This window comes from Pseudopipra pipra, chromosome 1 (genome assembly GCF_036250125.1).
Source record: "Pseudopipra pipra isolate bDixPip1 chromosome 1, bDixPip1.hap1, whole genome shotgun sequence".
Classification (NCBI taxonomy): domain Eukaryota; kingdom Metazoa; phylum Chordata; class Aves; order Passeriformes; family Pipridae; genus Pseudopipra; species Pseudopipra pipra.
Genome location: NC_087549.1, coordinates 116,111,599 through 116,134,639, shown reverse-complemented (window position 1 = coordinate 116,134,639; position 23,041 = coordinate 116,111,599). Strand labels below are relative to the sequence as shown.

The 23,041-nt window shown below is 37.9% G+C and overlaps 1 protein-coding gene across 4 annotated transcripts in view; it reads right to left on the bottom strand.

Annotated features, from left to right (window-relative positions):
- The window catches only part of TOP2B (DNA topoisomerase II beta), a 64,063-nt gene extending 41,301 nt beyond the window's left edge, over positions 1 to 22,762 (bottom strand). For 2 of the 4 annotated variants that reach the window (XM_064672727.1, XM_064672738.1), the window contains exons 1-5: positions 22,378 to 22,762; positions 4,456 to 4,629; positions 3,690 to 3,780; positions 1,671 to 1,734; positions 274 to 419 (exon numbers count right to left, since the gene is read on the bottom strand). In XM_064672727.1, the coding sequence (XP_064528797.1) occupies positions 274 to 419; positions 1,671 to 1,734; positions 3,690 to 3,780; positions 4,456 to 4,629; positions 22,378 to 22,443 (541 nt within the window). In that variant the 5' untranslated portion in view covers positions 22,444 to 22,762. The remainder of the gene's footprint in view (positions 1 to 273; positions 420 to 1,670; positions 1,735 to 3,689; positions 3,781 to 4,455; positions 4,630 to 22,377) is intronic. The other 2 variants (XM_064672713.1, XM_064672721.1) reach the window with 1 other exon arrangement.
- Positions 22,763 to 23,041: the final 279 nt, after the last annotated feature.

Below are 23,041 nucleotides of genomic sequence, written 5' to 3'. Positions count from 1 at the left end.
TAAAATCTAAAACTATGTTGTTTGTTACTCAATAACGACTACTGACATTAAAGATGTAAATGTAAAGTTGCCTGTAAATATTGGTATTAAAAAAAGAAAAAGTTAGATATGTTCTTTAAGTCTTTTTACTCTAATAAAGAGCTACAGTAATGGTGACTAAATAATCATATGTTACGAAATAGAATAGAAAGAGAAAAATTAAGAAGAGAAAGCACACTGAAGAAGCACACAATGGCCTAACTGAATAAAACAAAGCACATTAAATAGTCTTGCCTGTAACTTTTTTCTCATCATCATCGTAGTTGCTGGATGTTAGCAGCTGCCCAAAGATTAAAGCAGGTACATATACTTTTTCTACTTTGTGTTCCACAACTGGTATTCCCTTTCCATTATTCCATATGCTGATAATGTTTGATTCCCTATAAAATATTGAAGACACTGGGAAAATTAATCTTGAAAACAGACTTCACCATACCTGTTTAAATAACTACCTAAAAATATAACAAAAGACCATATTCTTACCACATTTACTCACAGCTCTAACAACTTCAATTACACTCATTTGTGCTTATTAGATGTCTTAGAAGAAGGAGCTTAATTGTCCATACATGACAGTATTTCATAACGTAAAAATAACACCCAAAAATCTGTCTGAAGAGCTTTCACTATCAACATGATCTGCAACAGGATCCTGAAGTTTAGTGACAGAATGACACTCAAGTTAGAGATGTACCTTTTTAGGTTTCATTGAAGTCCATCCAGACACAGCCAAATTATCATTTGTTTCAAACTATTCTTTCTGATTTATGATAAACATTGTAACTTACTTTATGCACTGGTGCCAAAATCCATCAATATCTGGCATCATTAATATTTCTAACTCTTACACAGAACTTTCATTTTTGAGTATTAGAGAGTTCAAAATCACGATGGGTCAGGCAGATTTACACTACCATTTCCTTCCCACTCCAGGATGAAAGCAGAAAAATTACTTCTCAGCATCTTTATCTTAAAGGTTAGGTCTGAAAATTAGGTGTGTAAAACATTTATTATTCAGTTAAATGTCACTGAAAAGGTACTACTAAAGGAACCCAATCAGCATCTATTTAACTGCAGTACTTCTCATTAGAAATTATCTCAAAGTATTCAGTTTCAAAAAACACTGGTAATGATGTGTTTGCAATATGAAGTTTCAGTGTGATACAGCTGACTAATTCAGAACACAACCTTATCCTAATGCTAAAGGGGTTAACACAGAAGTTCAAGAGGTGCAAAACTGTGTTACAAAACCTCAAAGCTGGTATTTAAGATTTATAAGTAACTTAGCTGGCTATAGTTATGTACTGCCAAGCTTTCATCTCATCATGTATTTTATGATCCTCTGGTTTTAAGTTTCATTCAATCAAACATTAATGAATGGTTTAGGAAAGCAAATTATTATAAATTCAGAATGGTAGCACTTATTGCTAACCACTTTTAATTCAGAATGGTAGCACTTATTGTTAACCACTTTTAAATCACCTCTTCATCTTAAAATACGAAGCTAATGGAAATAATTCAAAAAATATTTTGCTTTAAAGAAATCCGATTTCATTAGTAAAATGGTTTGTACCAATCTAAACTACAACAGCACTGGCAGGGAAAGCAAATGAAAACACGCTTTTACTTACGGATCAATGGATATTTTAATACAAGTCATGTTCTTGTCCCTCTGTTTATTGTCAGCAGCATTTACTATGAAGCAAAGAGGCACAAATCAACACTTCATAGGAGCAATAATTAATTTCTTGGTCTGTAAAACTGTTTATATACATATTTCACCACAAGTTACAATAGTCTAGGTGTTTCTTAATCTGGTAGCTCTTTGTATATTCTGTATCTTAGTACTGAAGTCTACAAATATGACCAAGTATCTGCAAGAAGATATTTTCGACCTTCTTATAATTACTGACTCTATTTCAAGCAGTTAGACTATCTCAGAAATAAATATAGAAGTGTATTTTGTGAACCTGTTCTCCTAACTGTTCTTAACACACTGAGCATTTCATTCTTCTGTTGCTGTTCTTGTTTGGCTACGTATTATATCATGTATCTGAGAAACCCTTCAAAATTATATTCATCACCAGAGCAGTTTACACTTTGTTTTGCCACTGAAACACACCAAAGAAGCCACATCCATTAAGGAGTGTTCTGACTGCAGCAAAAGTTATCTCTAAAGAGCCTGTGAGACTTATAACCAATGGTCTACACAGTTTAGGATCATAATAAGGACAACTGGAAATTAACATTTGATCAGAATTTAATTAAACTGCACTCCCATGTATACGAACTACAGAAAGCAGAAACGTGACTGTGGCCACTAACCATGAAAGCACATTACAGTCATTTTCAGTATTTGTCTCATCATCCATGAAACAGATGAAGACAAAACCCCAAAACACCAAAGTACAATATCTTAATAGATGGCAAGGATCTCAATATACGATCAGATATTTCAAGGGGTTTTTGCTAAAATCATTAAGTGCAGTTTCATTCAAAAGCATGCATAACTACAATGTCCCATTTTCATAATGTTATTACTCTGACCCTTAGGTCTCACACCACGCTCTGTGGAGCACTTATCAGTGCTACATAAAGAAGCAATAAGCCATAGAGTACTACAATAACGACAGGATAATGATCTTCCTTTTGAATGGGACAATATGGTCCATATAATGTGAGAAGCCTAAAAATGACATCTATGAGGCAGCATTCAAAACAGAAGTAATTACAGATTTTCCTTCCCATATTTATCAAATTAAGTAGTCAGTTAAAAAAAAAATTAAAAAAGCATTCTTTTCCACCTGGCAGAAATATAGTCTTTATTGCCTCAAAGACAGCAATGCTGTAAAGCATAGATTTAGAGATGTGGAAGTTGTGAAGCTAATGAAGGTCATGACAAAACTTCCATTGACCTCAGTAGACCACAGTTTAGTTTCTGAGGTAATCCTGCCAATCCTTATAACAAACTTCATAAAAAAATTTCCTGTCAATTAGCCCAAAATATCAGTTCAGCAGACAGCACAGTATTCAGATATTGCACATCTCTCCTGCTGGCTAGTCTTCAATGCATCCCAAGGGAATACCACAAACTAGGAAGTCATAGTAACTCAGTGACTGGTGACATAATTTTCTAAAAATCATTTGTTTGTGCCTCAGTCACCATGTTTTGTAATGGTAGTATGATACTTATTAATTTCAAAACTGCCTGAAGTCTAGAAATGATCCATGAAAACACCACCACCACTATCATTCTGTACAGAAGGAGGAAATTGTAATGATTCATGAAATGATGATTTAAGTGAACACTCAGACAACTTAGAAGTTGCATTCTTTAGGAGGAATAATCTTCCAAATGTTACTTAAGACTGTAGCCCTCATAGACTACACAGATCAAAAATCTTGTAACAATATTGGTCATAAAGAATTATCTAGTTTGGACATTCAGTAACAAATATTTACACTTTCTTACAAGTTCAACTGAAAAGTCTTCCCTGTTTAAATTGTTCTGTAGTCCTAGAATGCACTACAATTTAGTGGGGCTCCAATTCTGTGATTTAAACTTAGATATAAACAATGTAGTTTGAGAGCACTTGGAAAAGCATGTACTCCTTAATGCTAAAAGCAATATTATTGTTAAAAATACTTACCAAGAATTTCATCAAAGATCTTGTACAAGCCCGGAACAAAGGTAACTTCTCTGCAATTCATTCCTACATCTTCATCATAAACCCACATTAACTACATGTAAACAAAATAAAATAAAAATATTTACTGTCTTGGTAAAGCAGTCTATGTTTCTCTATTTCCTTAAGGAACTTTTACAGTCTGATCAGTGCTGTCATACAAGACAAAAGCAGGAGCAGAAGTTCAGCAAAAATTACAGCTGTACCCACAAAGAATTTCATAATGAAAATCCATTATTTTCTGCTTGGCAGGGAACTCCCAACAGTATAAACAGTGAGGTTTAAAGCAATTTGCAACTTCACAAAACAGCTGAAGAAAGTGCCAGCAGGAGGCTTAAATTCTCTGTTCTCTATCTAAACAAACAGACCAAAGCATTTCTGGACCTAGAACAAATGCCACTTACAAATATGCACATATAGGTGTGTGCACAGAGGCATGTTTGTAGACACAGACATATACACACATAACTGTGTGTTTACACACATAGATGTGTGTTTGTGTTTCGACTGGACTTCAAGATTTTCTGAGTGTGTCTTTTCTGATGAACTAAGCACTACTTTAAAAAGTCTTCTCTCGTCCCTTTCCTACTAACATGCACAGACATGACCAGTTTTTAACATTATAATTCAGAGCTCAATATAATTCAGATATGCCTATTTATTAACCAGAGTAGTAATTTCCTCATTAAAACAGCAAAAACTATTAGATTCTAAATTTAGTCACACTTACCTGAGTTAAGGGTTCAACTGACCCGATGTAGGTATCTGGACGGAGGAGGATGTGCTCAAGCTGTGTCTTTTTCTGATAAACTCTCTCAACAGACATCTTCTTAGAAGTGTCATTTTTATTAATACTTTCTGAGTCTTCTTTTTTTGAAGCATTCATCTGATTATCAAATAATGTCTAAAAAAACCCAAACCAACAATCAACCTCATTCATTCAATCTGTCACTCTCAAGATACAAACGAAATCTGGCAGAGATTTAAATTACAATCAAAACTTGTCACATAATATAAATGTTCAGTTTTCAGATGTATTAAGATCAAGCTATCCTTCCAGAGAAAAAATGCAACAGATTATATGACAGATTCTTAAAAAATTGTAACATATTCAAACTTTAGTTTGAATTGATTTACTAAGCACGATAAACTAAAATAAGGAAACAACAGCATATTACAAAAGACACCCATCTCCTCAGACTAAGTATTTATAACGCCCATTTTGTGCTTAAGCATTTGAATCCAAACCATTGATTACTGTTCTGAATGATAACAGCAAAACTGCTCTTTTACAATTACAGTGTGGACAATTCATTCAGTGGGAATTAAGAAATATTGTAATGATTCTCCTATGGCTTCTCAATTGCTTATAATTACCATTCTCTGTTGAAGTGATTAAACCTGGTACAATCCCAGTTTGGAATGCTTCATGATAAAAGGGGAGAGACTATTTACAAGACAAGAGCATGTAGGGAAATGACAAGGGGGAATGGCTTCAAAGTGAAAGACAGTAGGTTTAGATTAGATTTTAGGAAGAAATCCTTGACTGTGAGGGTGGTGAGGCACTGAACAGGTTGCCCAGGTAAGTTGTGGATGCCCCATCCCTGGAATTATTCAAGGCTCTGTTGGACGGGGCTCTGAGCAACGTGGTCTAGTGGAAGGTGTCCCTGCCCATGGCAGCAGGGATTGGAACTAGATGATCTTTAAGGTCCCTTCCAACCTAAACCAGTCTGTGATTCTATGAAATAAGCCAAGGACTGTAAAAAAAGAGAATCATATAGGCTAACATAGCAATATAAACAAAATTCAAGCCTGATATGTTTGGATTTTATGAAAAATGTCTCGAAGAACAAGCAGTGCTACAGTAAAGTAATCCACCTTGGTAGGGGGAGGATACAGGGATTTGCTGCACTTTCAGCAATTTTTTTTCTGATAAATATCTCCTTGCCATTGAATGAAAACCACCTAAAAGTTAAAATATCTGAGAACAACCAAATATAGAATAGCCCTATTCTGAGACAGTAAAGGCGTATAAACAAAGAGACTAGGTATGACACTTCACAGTATGCATTCCGACCTGTAAATTGGAATTATCTTAAAAATACCAATAAACATAACTTGAACTCACACGATTTAGTGTCCTGGCTAGCAGACCTAATAAATTCTGTCCCCAGCTGCCCAGTACCTGAAATAGTCTCCTTCTCTTACAGGGGGTTTACCAAGTTTGAAGCAGGTGTTACAGGACAAGTAAAAACCATCAACAGACAAATAATGAGGACAAAACCCACTTGCCTCTCAGATAAATCTTTTTCCTCTCATTTAACTGTTCCCAGTACATATCTACATAAAGTAAGTACAGGCTAAACTCTAACCCTTGATCAAGCAGTCATCATGCAAATTTTGCAGCCAAAAGAAAGTTTCATCACTTCTCTCTGTCTAGCCTTTGTTGCAGCCTCGGATAGCACTGAAAGCAAAGGGTAAGAAACCATATAAACTCACAGGAAAAAGGAGCACAGGATACTGAACTCACAGAAACAACTTCAGCAGAATCAAAAAGGCCAAACACCAACCTATAGCATACAATTATCCACATATTAATCCAATTTGTCTTCAGCTTCTAGTATTCAAGCTTTGATGCCTCTACACCTCTCCCTGCCCAGCCCACCAGGCACAGGAATAAAGCATTTCATTCTATCCAGCATAGGGGAAATTACCTTTTTCTTCAACATTTAGAAATCACATTTTTCTAGTTTATTTATGGAAATGCTAGGAAACACGTACTTCCAGAACCTTAGAGACAAGCAGGTTGTGTGCACCAGCGATGACAACAGCCATGAGCAAACCTGAACACGCCAAACGAGAATTAAATTCTCTACTACCTAGTCCTATATCTGACAGCATCCAGAGTAAGAGGGAGAAAGAATCCAGGGAACCTCACAATCCTGTAAACCTCACCAGGATTACATCCAGCAGAGTTGGAACCACAACACAAACTCTCATGACTATTCTTCTGGATTCCATCACATCTCCTGCCAAACAGGGAGGTCACAAAATCACGTGTGATTAGAGGGCTTTGGTATCCACATTAATTTAGCCTCCACTGTTATTTGGTCTTAAACCATGACAACCTTGTAACCACCACCCTAAAAAGATTAGCCATGTATCAGCTAATCAGGCAGAAATGAAACAGGAGTTTGCAAACAGATACATGAAACTGATACATGGAAGAGAAGGAATGAGAATTGTTACTGAAGAAGCACTGCCAATAGTTGCAACATAAATTTCATTTCACTGAAGTATTTCTCTAAATGATGTCCAGGCTTCCAATGAATTTAACTGTATGTGTATATAAATATTTTTCCTTTATTATAATTTTTGACATCATACCTCATAGGAGTCACCCTTAGCTCACTTACTGGTTCCACAGCTCTGTTAGCACAGTTTTACTATGCTCACTTGTTCTAAAGGGACCAGTAAATGGCAGGAGAATAAAATAATACTTCTGACATGAAGTAAGTATTGAAAAAATGGAAGAGAGGAGATGTAATTCATACAGGAAACAGAAGAACTACAGGTTTAAAGACCACCAGAATCTTGTTCAAAATGAACTGTTTTATTTGCTGTTTTATTTGAAGTTCTTAGGCTTCAAGTTTTTACAATCGGTGAAGTACATGATGGGCAGTGATCACATACCAGTTCTTCAGCTGTCATGTACATCAGTACTGTATTCTTATGATTGTTCTGAAACAGTTCTCCAAAATGCTTCCACTGGTACAGCAACTGAGGACTACGTCTAACCACACATCACAGCTCAGCAAACACATTATAACAAAGTAAGAACCCAAATTTTAGCTTCAAAGATTTAGGCTACAATTTTCCTACCTCCACCAGCAAAAGTGTTGTGGGATAAGTAGAGTAAGAGTCAGAAAATTATAAAAAGTCAATTTTATTATGACTGAATGACTATCTCTAGATTGTAAAAAATTAGTACAGAATAGAGTTATTGTGAAGGGATTCCTACAAGCTATTGCCATTAATACCACACTAGGAAATGCATTTCTGTTTTCCAGTGAAAGCCTTACTGACAACTTGGAGTTCATACTTCCCAGTTTATCAGTAATAAATACAGAGTATCAAAACTCCGTCTTCTCTTGAGATGCTTCCAAATTTTGTAATGTTGATAGACAACAGAGGTCACACCAAGACAAACTTTGCTGCCTAAAAAAATCTAGTCCTGTAGAAGTGTCACCTCTTGGGGAACAGGGAGATTGCTGTAACCCAGCAGTAGCAAAGATCTTGTTACTGTACTCCCTGTGACAGCTACATCTATCACCATCTATAACACACTAACTGGAACATGATAATGTATGATTTAAGAGGGGAGAAAAATACACAAAGGATCAGCACAACATTTTCATGGTCAATGAATATTAAAAAAAAAAGGAAAAAGTAGTCTTAAAGAATTTTAATTCTATAGTTTTTACTAAGATAACACAAGCACTTTTCCAGCATGCCCTACTTAAAAGTTTGATTGTAATAGAGATTTTATTTGTACAATACTCCAAGTACAGTATATATTCTGTATGCAAAAAATGTTATAAACATTCAGAATTTATTTAACACCCCATTGAAATACAAGCATAAAATCAAAAGCCAGAAGGCATTCAACTACACAAATGAATGTTATGCAAGCATGCAAGGATCAGAAGTCCACAGAACTGCAGTTTCCCAGACCAAGAATTTCGAGCTGTGCTGTACTCAGAAAACCAGTTCTGAATCCCTGTGTGTCCAGCCTGAACGGGCATTTTTACAGTGCAAGCAATGTTTAGAACTTATTCCAAAAACGTGAAAAATCTTCATCAGCAAACCCTGGATACAGATCTATGGACACAAACATCCTCCACAGTCTTCCTACTATGTTTTCCTTGATAACTTGGGAAAAAAAAAAAAAAAAGAACAAACAAAAAACGACCAAAATTTAAAAGTGCTTTCAAATCCAGAGTTTTTGCTACTTAAAATACAAGTAAATTTAGCATGAAAATCCTCCCTTACCCCCTTTTTAATTTTTATTTTTTTTTAAACGGGGCAAGCTCTTAACCACAATGTTGTTCTGTATCTTTTGGAATTGTCTCAAGAATGCCTTTTGTATTCTGTCCTGTATTAAAGTTCTTCATATTGTTAAAGCTCCAATAACAATTCTCAAAACATTACCAGGTGTTGTTTCATGAGAAAACCCCTAAAAAGAATTAACCAAGTGTCACAAAGGGCTTAAGTCTTCTGCCTCACAGTAAGACTGCTTTTTGCTTGTTTGTTTACAGGTTATCCAATTTTCAGGGTCTGCTTTGCAACTTTAATGTTGCCAATTTTTAATTTTTTTTTTTTTTTTTAAACACAGTGTATGACTTTCTCAACATTCTTGTGACGTTCAAGACTTTACAGATTCTTCATAATCTTGTGGACTTTCTAACCCTCCGGGCTGAGGACAAACATTCACATTCACATGTGCAAGTCAGCAAGATGACCACCCTTAAGTAGTTTGGAAAGCTAAAACCTATTGCACTGTGCATCCTTCTTAGAAGACATGAAGTTAATACCTCATACTGTGACCTCAGATGGTGCCAGTTTCCCACAGATGCTCTTAAACACAGTACAGTGGTAACTGTATGGGGAAACACACGGATCCTCAGCTGACAGGAGTTGCTACATCAGGACTATCGTGCACGCTCTCAGAACCATGTTCTATCATGGTAACTGCTTTCTCCAGTATGATTGCAATGACTGCAGAGCTTCTCTTTTGCGGTTGTGTTTGCCATACATTCATCTGATACTGTGTGAAAGCTGTAGTCATTCTTTCCTTTGGTGATCTCAAGAGCCAGAACCCAAAGAGCCTTTAACAGACGACAGTTTGGCAACAAAATTTTATTCTCTATCTTCAACCTGTGAGCTCACATATTTCATTTTGGCATCTTCTTTCTTCCCATTTTGCCTTTTTTTTTTTCTTGTTAGTCTCACCCGTTGACGTTTCTACATATAACACAGCATGTGTGACATCCATATTAAGTCAGAGATTTTTATTGCCTTTTTTTTAATGAAAACTGGGTCATGTCATCTTTCTTTGCATTTTGAAATCATGTTGAGCCACCATGCTGAGTTTGGTTATTTATGCTGCAAACAGCTATACTTAATAGAGCTAAATCTTAATACACATGTGACCTGGAGAGTTTGGCAGCACCAGAGAAAAACTATTCCTATCTAAATACACACTAAAACGTAAAGCTACAACGAAGAAGGCAGGTTTCATCATCAGTTTCAATCCTGCCATAACTGGATTATACATCTTTGGTTTGACTCCTTACTCTAAGTTTAACTTTTATTTAAGTTAAATGGCTGAATTCCACACCATCACAATAAGTTGAAAACCCTGAAAAATGCAATGTCTCTCCCCACTTACAGAGACTTGATTTTGTATTGGCCACTGTCATCTTCTCCTCCACACTCTATACAACAATAAAAACCCAACAAACCAAACCAACAAATAATTTTTCTTTAGTCTGCCCATTTTTTCTTACCCATACGAAATGGCAAAAAAGGGCTCATTTTCTAGATAGGCAGACAAGCATAAATCAGCTTAGAAGAGAATATGTATGTGAAAAAGAAGATACCTTCCCTTTGGCTTTGTCTTTCCTGCCTTAACATCTAAACTACTCTGTATAATGAATATTCCTGATACATACTCCTGAAGAGGCAAATGCAGCCCTGGGACAAAAATTTAGAAAAGTACATGCCATGTGTCCTACATTTCCTTAAATAAAGTGTAAGATAAGCACATTTAGTGGGACAAGATAGTAAATTCTGAGTCTAATTAAGCTGTAGAACCTTGGGAGGTTATTAAGCAATGAAATCCAGTGATTACAGTTCAAAACAAAACTACCTCTTCTGAGGAAGATATGCTAAAATAAGAAGTGTATAGGTGCAATACAGTAATTACTGGGTAATTCTATAGATAACATGTACTTGACTGCAGTGTAGTGTTATAAATTGGATCGCAATGGCCCCTTCTTGCCTTAGAAAAATAGACAACTAATAAATTTTTACCTAAACATTTTGCAATTTTCCCAAAGAAAACTCTGGATGAGAATACCTCCCACCATGAAAACAAAACTGGAGGGAGTTTCAAAATAAACCACTCTCCTGCTGTGTTTAACAAATGGTTGGTCTCTCCTGCCAAGACGAAAACACACAAAAGTAACAGTTCCCTCTTACCACAGCAAATTTCCATAGACTGCTGCATACCATTAGTGGCATGATTTAAGTCTCTCTATCACGTCTTTCCCAAAGCTGATCATGGAAACAAGCTTCTGGTACATTCATCCAGAACAAGTCTCACTCCAGTGACACTAACATGCTTGTTTGTTTTAAATTCCTCATGTTTTGGGGTCTTTTTTAATCTCCTGATTCTGACACTTAGCTCTTGACTCTGAAAATATCACATTATATACACTTTTGTGATGATGATTCAGTTGTGGAATGGCTTCTGAATGGTCAGAACTCTCCATTGTAGAAAAACACAACAGTTAATTGCGGCCAAAAGGGAAAAGTTCCTTCTTTCTTCCCTCCTCCCCTGCTTCTCCGCTCCTTATAGTGGAATCAAATCCACCTCCCAACAAGTCAGTTCAGGGAGGAAACACAGCTTTCCCTCCATTTTTCATCAACTACAAGCAATCAGTTGTCCACTGGATCATTTTTGTGAACAAGCTTGCTAGAGAATCAGACAACTAGTGGTCCAAGGAAAAGAGCAGAAACACAGCTAGGAGGATATGGTTAAAAAAAACCACTACACTTTTCAACAGATATCATTCAGATTGCTTAGCTGCACTATGAAATGATGTTCTTGGAATTAAACAGCTTCATCTTCCTAATAAATAGGCACACAAAATAAATGCAGCATCATTCGTATTTTAGGATTATTAGTATACAGTATTACAGCACACTACATTTTAAAAATGTAGGGATTTGCTTTCTCCACCAGTCTTTGAGGAATACCACTTTTGTACAAACATGTAAGCTCACTGTAACTGCTTCTGACCAGAAAATTATGTATATTGATTTAAATATGAATTCACACCTATATGAAGTTAGTACAGCAACAGCTCTGCTTTATTTGGTACAGGTCTGCATGCAATCAGCAGCACATTCAGATCCTCATCTTAGCACACACTATGTTCTTTAAAAGGAAGTGTCTAACATCTGCCCTCACATGATGACAAATTAACTGAATTTTACTGCTAAATTTTTTAAGGATCTGAAATTTTTTAGTTGTCTGTCTACCAAAAAGTTCTATTCCAATACTAAATTTTGATACTGTTTACACAGTACCAAAAACTACATCTATGAATACTTAGGCAACAAATTAATCTTTTAAGAATCTCTTTTTTTTTTCCAGCTAAAAATCCGAGACAAGCAAGGAAAAAAAACACACCCACAGAAACGGAATTTATTAATGTTAAACTTTAAGGTAACATATGACAGTTTTCTTACAGATTCTTAGAACAGTGGTCCTTAGAACCACTGAATGAAGCCTTTGGATCACTGAATGACCAAATCTGTTTGGTCCACTGTTCCATCAGCCAACTCATACACAAACTCTCCGCTAGCCAAGAAATCAAAAAGTTAGAGGTACTGACATCTGAACTTCAGGTTATCAGTATCTGGCAGCACCTCTTTATAACCCAGTGTTTCCCACATCCTTGACCTTTTTTAATGCTTTACTGCATCACCAGTTTGGGCACTGTGAAAGTATTCCAGACTCCCAGCACATTCACGTTTCCCCATTGCAATGACACAACCTGATAGATTCTTTTTAGGTAAATGAGAATTTGTACCGAGGTATTTTTCCTCTGCTGACCTATCTTCAGATTAGCAAACAAACTTTAGAGAATAACTGTAGAAAAAACTTTGGGCGTGAATAAGACAACATTCATGACTAAGACATTCATGCTGCAAGAGAACAACATGGAGAGAACAAATCCAACAGGGTGGCTTTTCAGCTCATGTTGACTGGCACAATAACACACATCAAGCTGCAACACATCAGCAGCAGTGACTGAACCCACACATGAAGATTTTATTCCTAGCACCCCAAACCCAGACTTTTCTAGTCAGCTTGAGGACTACTAGTCACATTGCATTAGTGATAGAGGAGAGCACAAATATCACCTAGAGGTTACTTATCCAAATGCAATGGGAAGCAATTCTCCATTATACAAGAGAAGCAAATCCTTGAACTCTCACAAATGTAACAGCCATCAGTATATTAGGACTGATGTACCTTTATGTTATTTCCCTGTCAACCTTGCATTGAAATACTAAAACACCTTGACTGTGCTCCTTGAGCTTTTCATACTTCTAATATACAGGGTGCCCTAAAAATGAACACCGTATGATCAGTAGTAACCATTACAAGTCTGTTCCCTAGAATCTTCAACAGAAAAGCAATAGCAACATACTTACTTAACAGAAGGCACCATGTAAATGAAAATATGCTCGCTTTCTTTGTTGTTCTTTGTTTGTGGAGGTTTTTTGTTTGTTTGTTGGGGTTTTGGGGTTTTTTTTTGTTCCTGTCCCAAACATCAAACAAACTTTAAATATTCATACAACGGTTTGCTCAACAATAAAATCTGCTTTTTTATTATTAGAAGCATCCATGGTAACACAGTCATATTTTCTGGTAATCTCTATTTTCAAAATCTATTCTTTTCTACCATATTAAAATAAATATGAATCCAGTGCTCTTTAAAAAACTAGAAAAAGTAGCTGGAGTTTAATTGCTCAGCTCCTTCTATACAACAGCTACTGCTCCTCTAGAGACTTTACAAATCTTGAAATGTTTTACAAGTCTCATGAATATATTGCATATTCTAGTCTCAATCCTGTAGTAAACTCCATGAGAAAGGAACAGAGGGTTGGTGTTCCAGACATTTACGGCAATGCAGAAGGAGGAAAACAGAGGCATCAATGAGTCAATAAAGCCTAAATACTGTTCCAAAACTCCTTCTCCCCCCCCCCCCAGCCACTCATCCTCCCACAATAACATTCCTACAGAAGTAATTAGGAAAAGCCTTTCAGGATTGTTCACTAAAAGTGCTGACAATCTTGGAGATCATCAAAACTCTACTCTTTAATTTGCAATTTAAGAACTGTGCCTTGGCAGGCAGGAGAATCCACCTCTCCATAAAAGATATCATATAAAAGATGCATAAAATAACTTCAAATATTTTTAAATTGTTCTGCATTTTCATCATCTCTCTGTTACCTGACACGTATGTTTATCACTCAACTGGCAAAGAAGAAAGTCTACATGGCATATTCTGAAAGTATTCTGAAAGATTTAACTAATATCAGGAAGAATAGGTTAATATGATACTACTTCAGGATTGTTTTCTCAAGCATCTGGACTACCTCCCTTCCTTTCCACCAGCAGACCAATAAGGAACTTCCCCCTCAGCCAATTTCTCACATGCTTTTACAGTCTTTTATTTATGATTTAAAAAAAAACAAGCTCTCCTGGGGCTACTTAATAACAAAATAGAACAGCTGCCTCACTTCTTGCAACTGCTCTCCTCCAAGCAACTTGCCTCCATTTTACTCCAAGATTGTGACACAATACCTAAACGTTTTCATGACAATACTGTAATATAACAGTGGTGGGAAATACTAAGCGAGGGTCACTAAACAGTGTAAGACACAACCCAGTACCTCAGCCACCATAAAGCTCCGTGCTGATGCCTGGAGGAACAGCCTGAATGACTGCATGCAGTAGAACTCTCTACATCAGCAGGACTAAGACTGTGTTATTTTTCCCCAGATACCTTGTCATTCTTGTATCTTTATATTATGGTACACAACTACCAAGGGAATAAACACAAGACTGAAGTGTTCATACACTCCTACACTATCTTCACTGAAAAGTCCAAATAACCCAGAGCTGCCAAAGCTTACACAGTTGGAAAAACCTCCAGTGAAGCTCACACTTACCTATCTCTCATAAGTAAAGATGCTCTGCTTAGGGGATGACCCCAGAATCCTAACTGCTCTTATGGAAATATTACATAACAAATTATCTGCGTGCAAGAGTGCTCTTTTAAAATTTTTTCTCTCTACTGTATCTCAGCTTGTTTTGATTTATAAGAAAATTACTTCTAAATGTTACCTTAAAGGTCCTGTGATTTTGTCATGACAAGAAAATACTGTTCCTTGCTCTCTCCTCAAAGATCCCCTCACAGATTGAGAGAGCTGGTGTGACCCTGGGATTAGCTCACTTGGTTAGAGTATGGTGCTAATAATGCCAAGGTCATGGGTTCAATCCCCTGTATGGGCCACTCACAAACTGGGTTCAATGATCACTGTGGGTCCCTTCCAACTCAGAATAATCTGTGACAGAGGTACTTTTAACACTGAGATTAGCTCAGTTGGTTAGAGTCTGGTGCTAATAGTGCCAAGATTGTGGGTTCAGTTCCTGGAGGGGCTGTTCCCTGAAGAGTTGGATTTGAAGATCCTTGTGGGTCCCTTCCAACTCAGAACATTCTGTGTTTTTGGCACCTTACTAGGGCAGATATTTATCCCGTTTTTCATACACCCGCTCTTCTTGCAACTTTTCAACGTCTTCAAGAAGGAAGAGGAAGCCCAAGTCTAACCAGGCTCACTAAAAAAAGAGCAAAAGAAATCAGCACCTCTTCAAGACATGTTGCTTCCATGAAAGGAGGACAGCTTAAGATCTCAATTGTAATTCTACTTCATGAATCAGGAAAAAAATACATAGTGGATCAAGCAATGTAATCCTCTGCTATATATTTTTTTTTCTTTCTTCTTTGAGGTAACTTTTTAAATTATGTCCAAAAGAAAATATAGATCTGATGTTTAGGTCTGAGGCTTTCAAACATGTTTTAACTCAAGCAGTCTTTGCACTAACTAACTTTGCTAACACCTTTTTTTTTTCTTACCTGCTGAAAAAAAAACACTGAAGTTGCTTTGATGTGGAGAGTGTAACAAACACACAGATTTATCATTTTAATAATGTAAAAATTAGAAGTAGTACTTTATTTTCTGTGGCAAACTGCATTTCTAGGTAAATTGGAATTGCATTAAGACAGACAGGATACTAAAATAGCTTTATTAAATGAAACTAGATGAGCTGATATCATAGAATAAGTTAACAACACACATTTCAAACACAACTGAAAAGAACTTAGTTCATAAGAGTAAAAGTATTTTTAATCACACTGAAATTTTAAAACTAGGAGATCTGATCCTCACCAATCAGGGAGGGGAGGAATGTTTCCCTCCTTTTCACATCAAACTTTTGAGTACTCATTACTGAAACATCTGAAGAAAATGGCAAGGAAATATTTTTGAATAAAAATTAACAAACATTTGGTATGATTTGATCTTGACACCTCTTTTGGTTGCTGGAACTTACAATACACTTCAAATTTTAGTATTTATTTTCAAAGTTATGTAATAACATTTTATATGCCTTGGTTTAGTATTCACTTTAAATCTGGAATGTTAGCATTAAAATACATTGTTCAAAAATACCTGGGTTCCAACAGAAGTACTTGAGAGTACACTACTAGGTTGTATACTCTCCAAGCATTCAATTTTCAAATGCAGTTATACACATGTATAACTACATATTTTTTGCTCAATCTGCTTTTGAATACTTTCAAAACACCTATATAGTGCAAAATAATATTTTCACTGTGGGTGACTTGCAAAAAAATTTACTACTTTAAATGAGAAAAATTAAGTTTTCTGCAACGGTTTTCATTTCTAAGTTTTCTCTATATAATCTATAATATACATAAAACTCACTCCCAGGGATGGAATCACTCACATCCATCAGCTATGAATCACATGTGCTGCTTGTCATTTATTGAAACATAAACACGCATTTGAAGACTGCATTTGCACATAGACACACAAGACAGTTTAGATGCAAGGTAAAAATCTACTTCTGGAAAAATGAAGTCTATGAAAATTAAATACTAAATTTAAATGGTAATTTTTTCAACCCTAAACTGTCCATCTTAGACTAGTTACATGCTCTTTTATTTGGAAAGCTTACTTTATCTGTCAAAATAAAGTAATTCCTTACTTACTCTTTAATACAGCATGGGCATCTTAGAAACTAAATGTACCCACACAAATCCAGACAGGTAGAACATTAACAGAGGACACGTGCTGGAATGCACACCTTCTCCATCAAACACCTAAAGTAATCCCCACATACTTTTAAAAATCAATTCCTCCCCAATTCCTAAGATACACACTCGTTCCCAGACTTGATTACAATTTAGTTCCCCGCTTCTATGCATTCATCATTCTTTCACCCACACCAGAGCAAGGTTTGTTCCCAGCTCAGAACGCAGAGGGTGAAGATGCAGCTACTGAGCCGTGAGACTGGCCCCGATCCTGTTCCAGCACCAAGCCTCTACCTGATATCACCTCTATCACTTCTTTGATCCTGCATTATTCAGCACTCTAACACAGAGAAGATTGGGCAATAAAAGAATTAACTGAATGGTGTGTGGAGGATAGAGGATAAGAGGCAACCACATTTTCTTTGCAGGCAAATCATAACATCTGAGGAATTCCTCTTCAGAACTATTGTGTCTGACTCACCTAACTGAGCTACAAACATTTCCCTCTAGGATAGGATCCTAGTGCTAGAATACTCAGGAGAGTCGACATCTCTTTGCAACATCACTTTCTTAAGGGCATCAGAATCAGAAATTCAACAAGGGCAAGAGGGAACACTGCTTCCCCTCAGCTGCTGATATAACTACCTAGCTCAAAGCCTACAGAACACATTATGTTTAATAAAAGTAAATATTAATACATTGGGGCAACCATTTCAGGTCTGACTGTAATTCCTTCATATAACAGTAAGAAAAAAAGGGGGGGAGGGGGAGGAAGGGCGAAGGACACACACAGGACAAATAAACCTGCCAGTTCTCTGGTCAACATAATAGAAAAAGACAGGTACTCACAAAAAGCAAGAGAAGAGCACTGAAACAAGACTTGGCAACACCACAAGAGTTTTTTCTCCCCCGCCCTCTGCAGATACCACAGTGTAGCAGAGGAAAGATAAGAAAGTAACTAAGAGCATATATAACAACTGTTACATATATGACAACTGTGCCCTAGGCCCAGCTTCAGCCAGCGGAAAAACAGGCGGCCTGATACAGATAAAGAAATGGAAAGTACAGAAAGTTAATTCTGAGCTTTAACGTGGGTCTGGAGAGGCGACTAAAGAGGTCTAGAGGACTCGAGGGCAGGAACTTCAACCCCCTACTTTTGCTCTGGAATTAATAAACTGGTAATAAACAGTGATAAAAATAATAACTATTTGCACTTTGTTTACCTCTAGGAGAGTATGCTTATTTCTAAAAAGGGAAGATTTGATTAGGATTTGGTCATATTACATCATATTTGTACTTCAGACCCTGACAGCTCACAGAACCAGACTTGTGGTAGAGCAGTAACACACTGCAACTCACTTAGGCACACTGTCACATCCTGACACTCTTCCTCTGAGAACTACAATGGCAGAAGGAGGGAACTCCTGCGTTGTTCCTGTCCAAAAGCCCCTGCCCCCAAATCAGGGCAATGGCTGAAGCTCAGAACACAGCAATGGTGGGCAGATCCTTGGGGCAGGAGAGATCCAGTTCAGATTTCAGATGCAAAAAACTTACCCATAAAGTTAGAAAACACCTAGTGCAGAAGCCATGACAAGTGAATTATGGCATATACTAGGAGTTATCATAAATTATTCAAGAAGAATATTTGTTTTAATCCTCTCAGAACAAATTATTAAAAGCCAAGTCAAAGTGAAAGCCATCCCTTTATTACAGTTAAGAGTATTTGATTTCAAAGGAAACGATAAAAGACAGACAAATTTCCTTTAACAGAAGGACTGGGGTGGACTTTATTTGTGGGCAGGGCTCTTTTCTTTAATTTTGACTCTACTATTTTATTAATTACATACATTCTCTATGTTTTAAAAAAATAAGAATAACTTTTAACTTAGTATTGTCAAAGTAAACTAAGGTGGTAAAATCTGAATTTAAATTATTTGAAAGGTTGTACGTTTTCACTTACCAGTATACAATTAGAGTATTTATTCAAGCCAAGTATGAATCAGTATAAACTAAATATATAATTTCCATCTACTAATAATGTACATTATTTCCATTCTGCTCCATCTGAGAAGCACACAGATCTGATATTAATTATATTCTTTAAAAAGAAAAGTCACATTGACACTCAGTAAAGATTCACTTTTAGTAGCATTTCCTAGACCAGAAACCTATCCCTTCATAAAGGGCAGGAAAATGGAAGTCGTGTTCAAAGTCTTCAGGAGTCTCAGCTTCCATTTATCAGGCTCGTGCAGCAATTAGGGTCAAGGAGAAAGTCTTGAAAACATTGACAGAAGTAAGTGATGAAGTGTTGCTTGTTTGAAACACTCTTCCATAGCTTTGTGGGCATTACCATTGTATCACAATCAACACACTTCACAGTGTTACTTGTAATTACTCCACCTTCAACATAAAAGGCATATTTATAAAAAAATAGTAAGTAACTATTACTGTACCATTACAACAGTTCATCTTCTGTAGTCCCTAAGCACACACAGAGGCTAAAGAATTATTTCTTTTGTTCAAAGTAAGTTTTCCTAGCATTAGAAAATGTCACCATATTTCACAAATGAAAATTCTTCTAGTTACAAAACCATGCTTTTGTAACTAACTCTTAATACAGTTTGACACTTTTGTGAGTGACGCTTGGAGACATCCACCAAAAGTAATTTATATCACTCTGTTGGTCAAAACTCCACCTTCTACCAACTATTAGAGTGGAGATTCCAAAAAATCATCAACCAGAACAAGAAAAAAAAGGCAATTAAAAAAATAACAACTACATTCTATAAATCAGAGTTATCTTGGTTTATTTTCAGTTCTATAATGCTAAATTATTTTCCCAATAAACATTTTCAATTATTATACGCTCATACCCTCACTGGTAATTGTGCCTGCTTACCAGGCAACTTGTTACATTTCTTTAAGTTCTGCTGCATTTAGCTAAAAATACAGACAACTTGGTGTTTGTTTCCATAAACATTTAATTCCTCTTGCTTTCAACAGTAAAAGCAGGTATCACCTGACACTTCTATGATGTCTCATTATGAAATTCACTCTAAGGTAAATTCTCTACCACAGAAAGTACCTTTCCTTTTTCACAGCTGCATGTAATTGTTTCCTAACTATTTGATGCATGACCAAGTGTGCTGTTTGAATCTAAAGCTAAACTTACACATACAACTCCTTACTAAAATATGAGCACCAGTTTGTGTACACAGGATTTGCTAGTTTGAAACATAAATTAACATCCCACCAAGTTTTAACTATTTCCTCATCTTTAGAGCCAGACTTACTTCTGTTATCCTTCCATTGTTTAACTCGTGGTCTTATTAAGAAACCACTAACAATGCAAAATACATTACTCAGACAGTGAAGCACCCTAGTGGTTTCAACATATTCATAAGAAGTCTAAAGAAACCAAGGTAGTTGCAAAACAACTTACAATCAAACAGCAAGTGGTTGCACATCCAGCAGATATATGGCAAAGAGATTAAAACCAGACAGCTGAAACTATTCTGTCCCTACCTCTGCACCTCTCTCCCTCAAGGACAGCATATGATCATCTACACATGAGCCACCACCTCAACTAATGTGGTTTTTTTTTTTTTTTTGGCCGGGCACAGTGGCCACAGCCCCCATCCATTTCAGTACTACAACAATATTGCTCTTTTGTATGCTAGTATTCTGCAGCTGACATGGAACAGGTCTGGTTTTTGGAGCTGGCTCAAAATTCCTACCTTCACCATTTAAAATGTATGTGTGAGAGAGAAAGAAACAACCTCCTACTATTTTCTGAAAAAATAAATGAACACAGTTTTAACTAAAATCTGATTATTTCCCTACAACTACTCTGAGTTGATAAAAACACAAACTTTTACTGTTTTTAGAGAAAGAAAAGTTTGATTATTTCCAGTTGTAGGAAACTGTTGACTCACCATAATTTCAACCCCATTTCATTTAAGAACATGTTTCATTAAAAATGCCTACTCAGTAATTTTCACACTTCATTCTGCAGTTTTCTATATGAGCTGTAAAACTTTCAATTACTTGGTCCAACCTAGATGGTAAAAACCTTAATTCTGAAGAGCTACCCAAAGACCACAGTTGATAAAGATCACAGAGTACTGCAGGAAGGAAAGGAGAATCATTTTAGCTTCTCTACTTAGGGCTGTTCCCACATCTAAACTGTCTAATTTCAAGTGGCACACCCAGAAACTTGCTCATAATTTTTATACACCTTTCCATGCTGCCAGCTTCTTAAATTGAAAAAGAGAATTACCAACATAAAATGCAGTAATTAGAGCCATGGAAAGAGTCCACCATCAGAATACACAGGATTTGTTCACCTCTTTTTGTTACATTTTGTTACATTCTTTTCCAAGACCTCCAATGTAGAGAAACACAAGAACAAGTTTGCTGTTACTCTTCTTTAACATGACTTCTTAAAAGTTGCTACCTCTGTAAAGCACATGTATCCGATTAAAGATGCAGCTCTCTCACCATCTATCAATCAAGATTCATTGTCTTCTGCTTAACCACTGAAGAATTTATCCTCAAAGCTGAGCAAGAGAAAGGCAGGTAAGTTACTGATTGGCTGAACCAGACCCCTTCAGGTCACCTTTGCTCCTCCTTTCTCTCAGGTCTCACGAAAACCTGAGAGCATCCACTGTTACTATAGACGAGGGGAGCACTTCTCTGCAGTGTGAGCCAGGGCTTGTGCTCTCAAGGGACTTTAGGGCAGCTCAAAATGATTGAATAGTTCTAGAGTCAGTTATCACCAGCACCCTCTCTAAACTTATTACTTCAGACCAATTCATTAAAAGCAATAGAACACCCCCTTCTTGGGTCTATTACAACTTCTGGAAGATGATAAAGTTCAATTCCAAGACACAGTAACAAGCTCACAGCTCCTGCTCCCTAAGTGTTTCTGAAACTTGGGAACTTCAGATATTGTCCTTTCAGAGAGCTGGAAAAGAAGATGGGATCAAAACAGTGCCCCTCTAGTAGCCCGCAAAGGCTTTGCTCTAGGAACAAGAGGCAATAAGTGAGACTTTGGCGGGACGACAGACAGCCCACAACTCGCTCTGGAGGACAGCGACCTCAAGACAGTCCTGCTGACCCACCCGCTGCCCCTAAGGTAGGAGGCTCCTTTCCGCCTCTTTGCTCACAGACCGACCTTTTCCCTACGGTCCCGACCACCCCGAGGACGCCCTCAGGGGTGCAAGCCCCTCCCGTAACACCAATTCCAAGCCCAGGCTCTCTCCTCCTACCCCGGACCCCTCTACTGAGCAGCTCTACAGCGCTTCCCTTTCTACGACAGCCCTCAGCTTCTTCCCTCCTTTCAAAGCCAACTCGCGCTCTTTCCACATACGCAAGGGACGCAAAAAGGAACAATAATAATAAAACACGACCAGCAAAACCCACGAACGACAATATGCAGCCCCACAACTTACCACCCAAGTCAGTCCCCCGCTGCCGCCACCGCCGCCTCCTCCTCCTCCTCCTCCAGACTTTGCCATTTTCTGCCCGTCTCTCCTCAGCCGAGGCGAGGGCGCTCGGAGGCGGCCGGGAGGGCCGGCACCGACACCGCGCTGGGGCCGCTCCCGCCCTCAGCGGCACCGAGGAAGGGCGGCCGAGGGCCCGCACAAAGAGCCCCTTCCGCCGGGCGGGGAGGCAGCGAGAGGGCGGGCGGGCCCGGCCGGGCCTGCGGCTCTCCTCAGTTTAAAGGGACGGGCCGGTCCCTTCGCCTCACGGCGGCGGCGGCAACAACAGCCGCCGCTATCGCCGCCGTAGCGCTGCTGCCTCCCTCCTCCTCCTCCTCACCCCCGGGCCGTCCCCCCCGGCAGCCACAAAGGCCCGGAAAACAGATTAATAATAAAAAAAATCTCCCCTTCCCTCCCTCCTCCCTTGTCCCCTCCCTCCCTCGCTCCCTCCCTTCCCGCCCCGCGCGCGCGCGTTCCCGCGCAGGCCCCCCCCGAGCCGCGCTCCCCTCACACACGCACACCCGGAGCTGGCCCGGCCCCCTCCTTCTTCCCCTCCTCTTTCCGCCCCGCGTCCCGGTGCCGGTGCCGCTCCCCCGCCGCCCCGGCCGGGCCCCCGCGCCCAGACAATAAATAA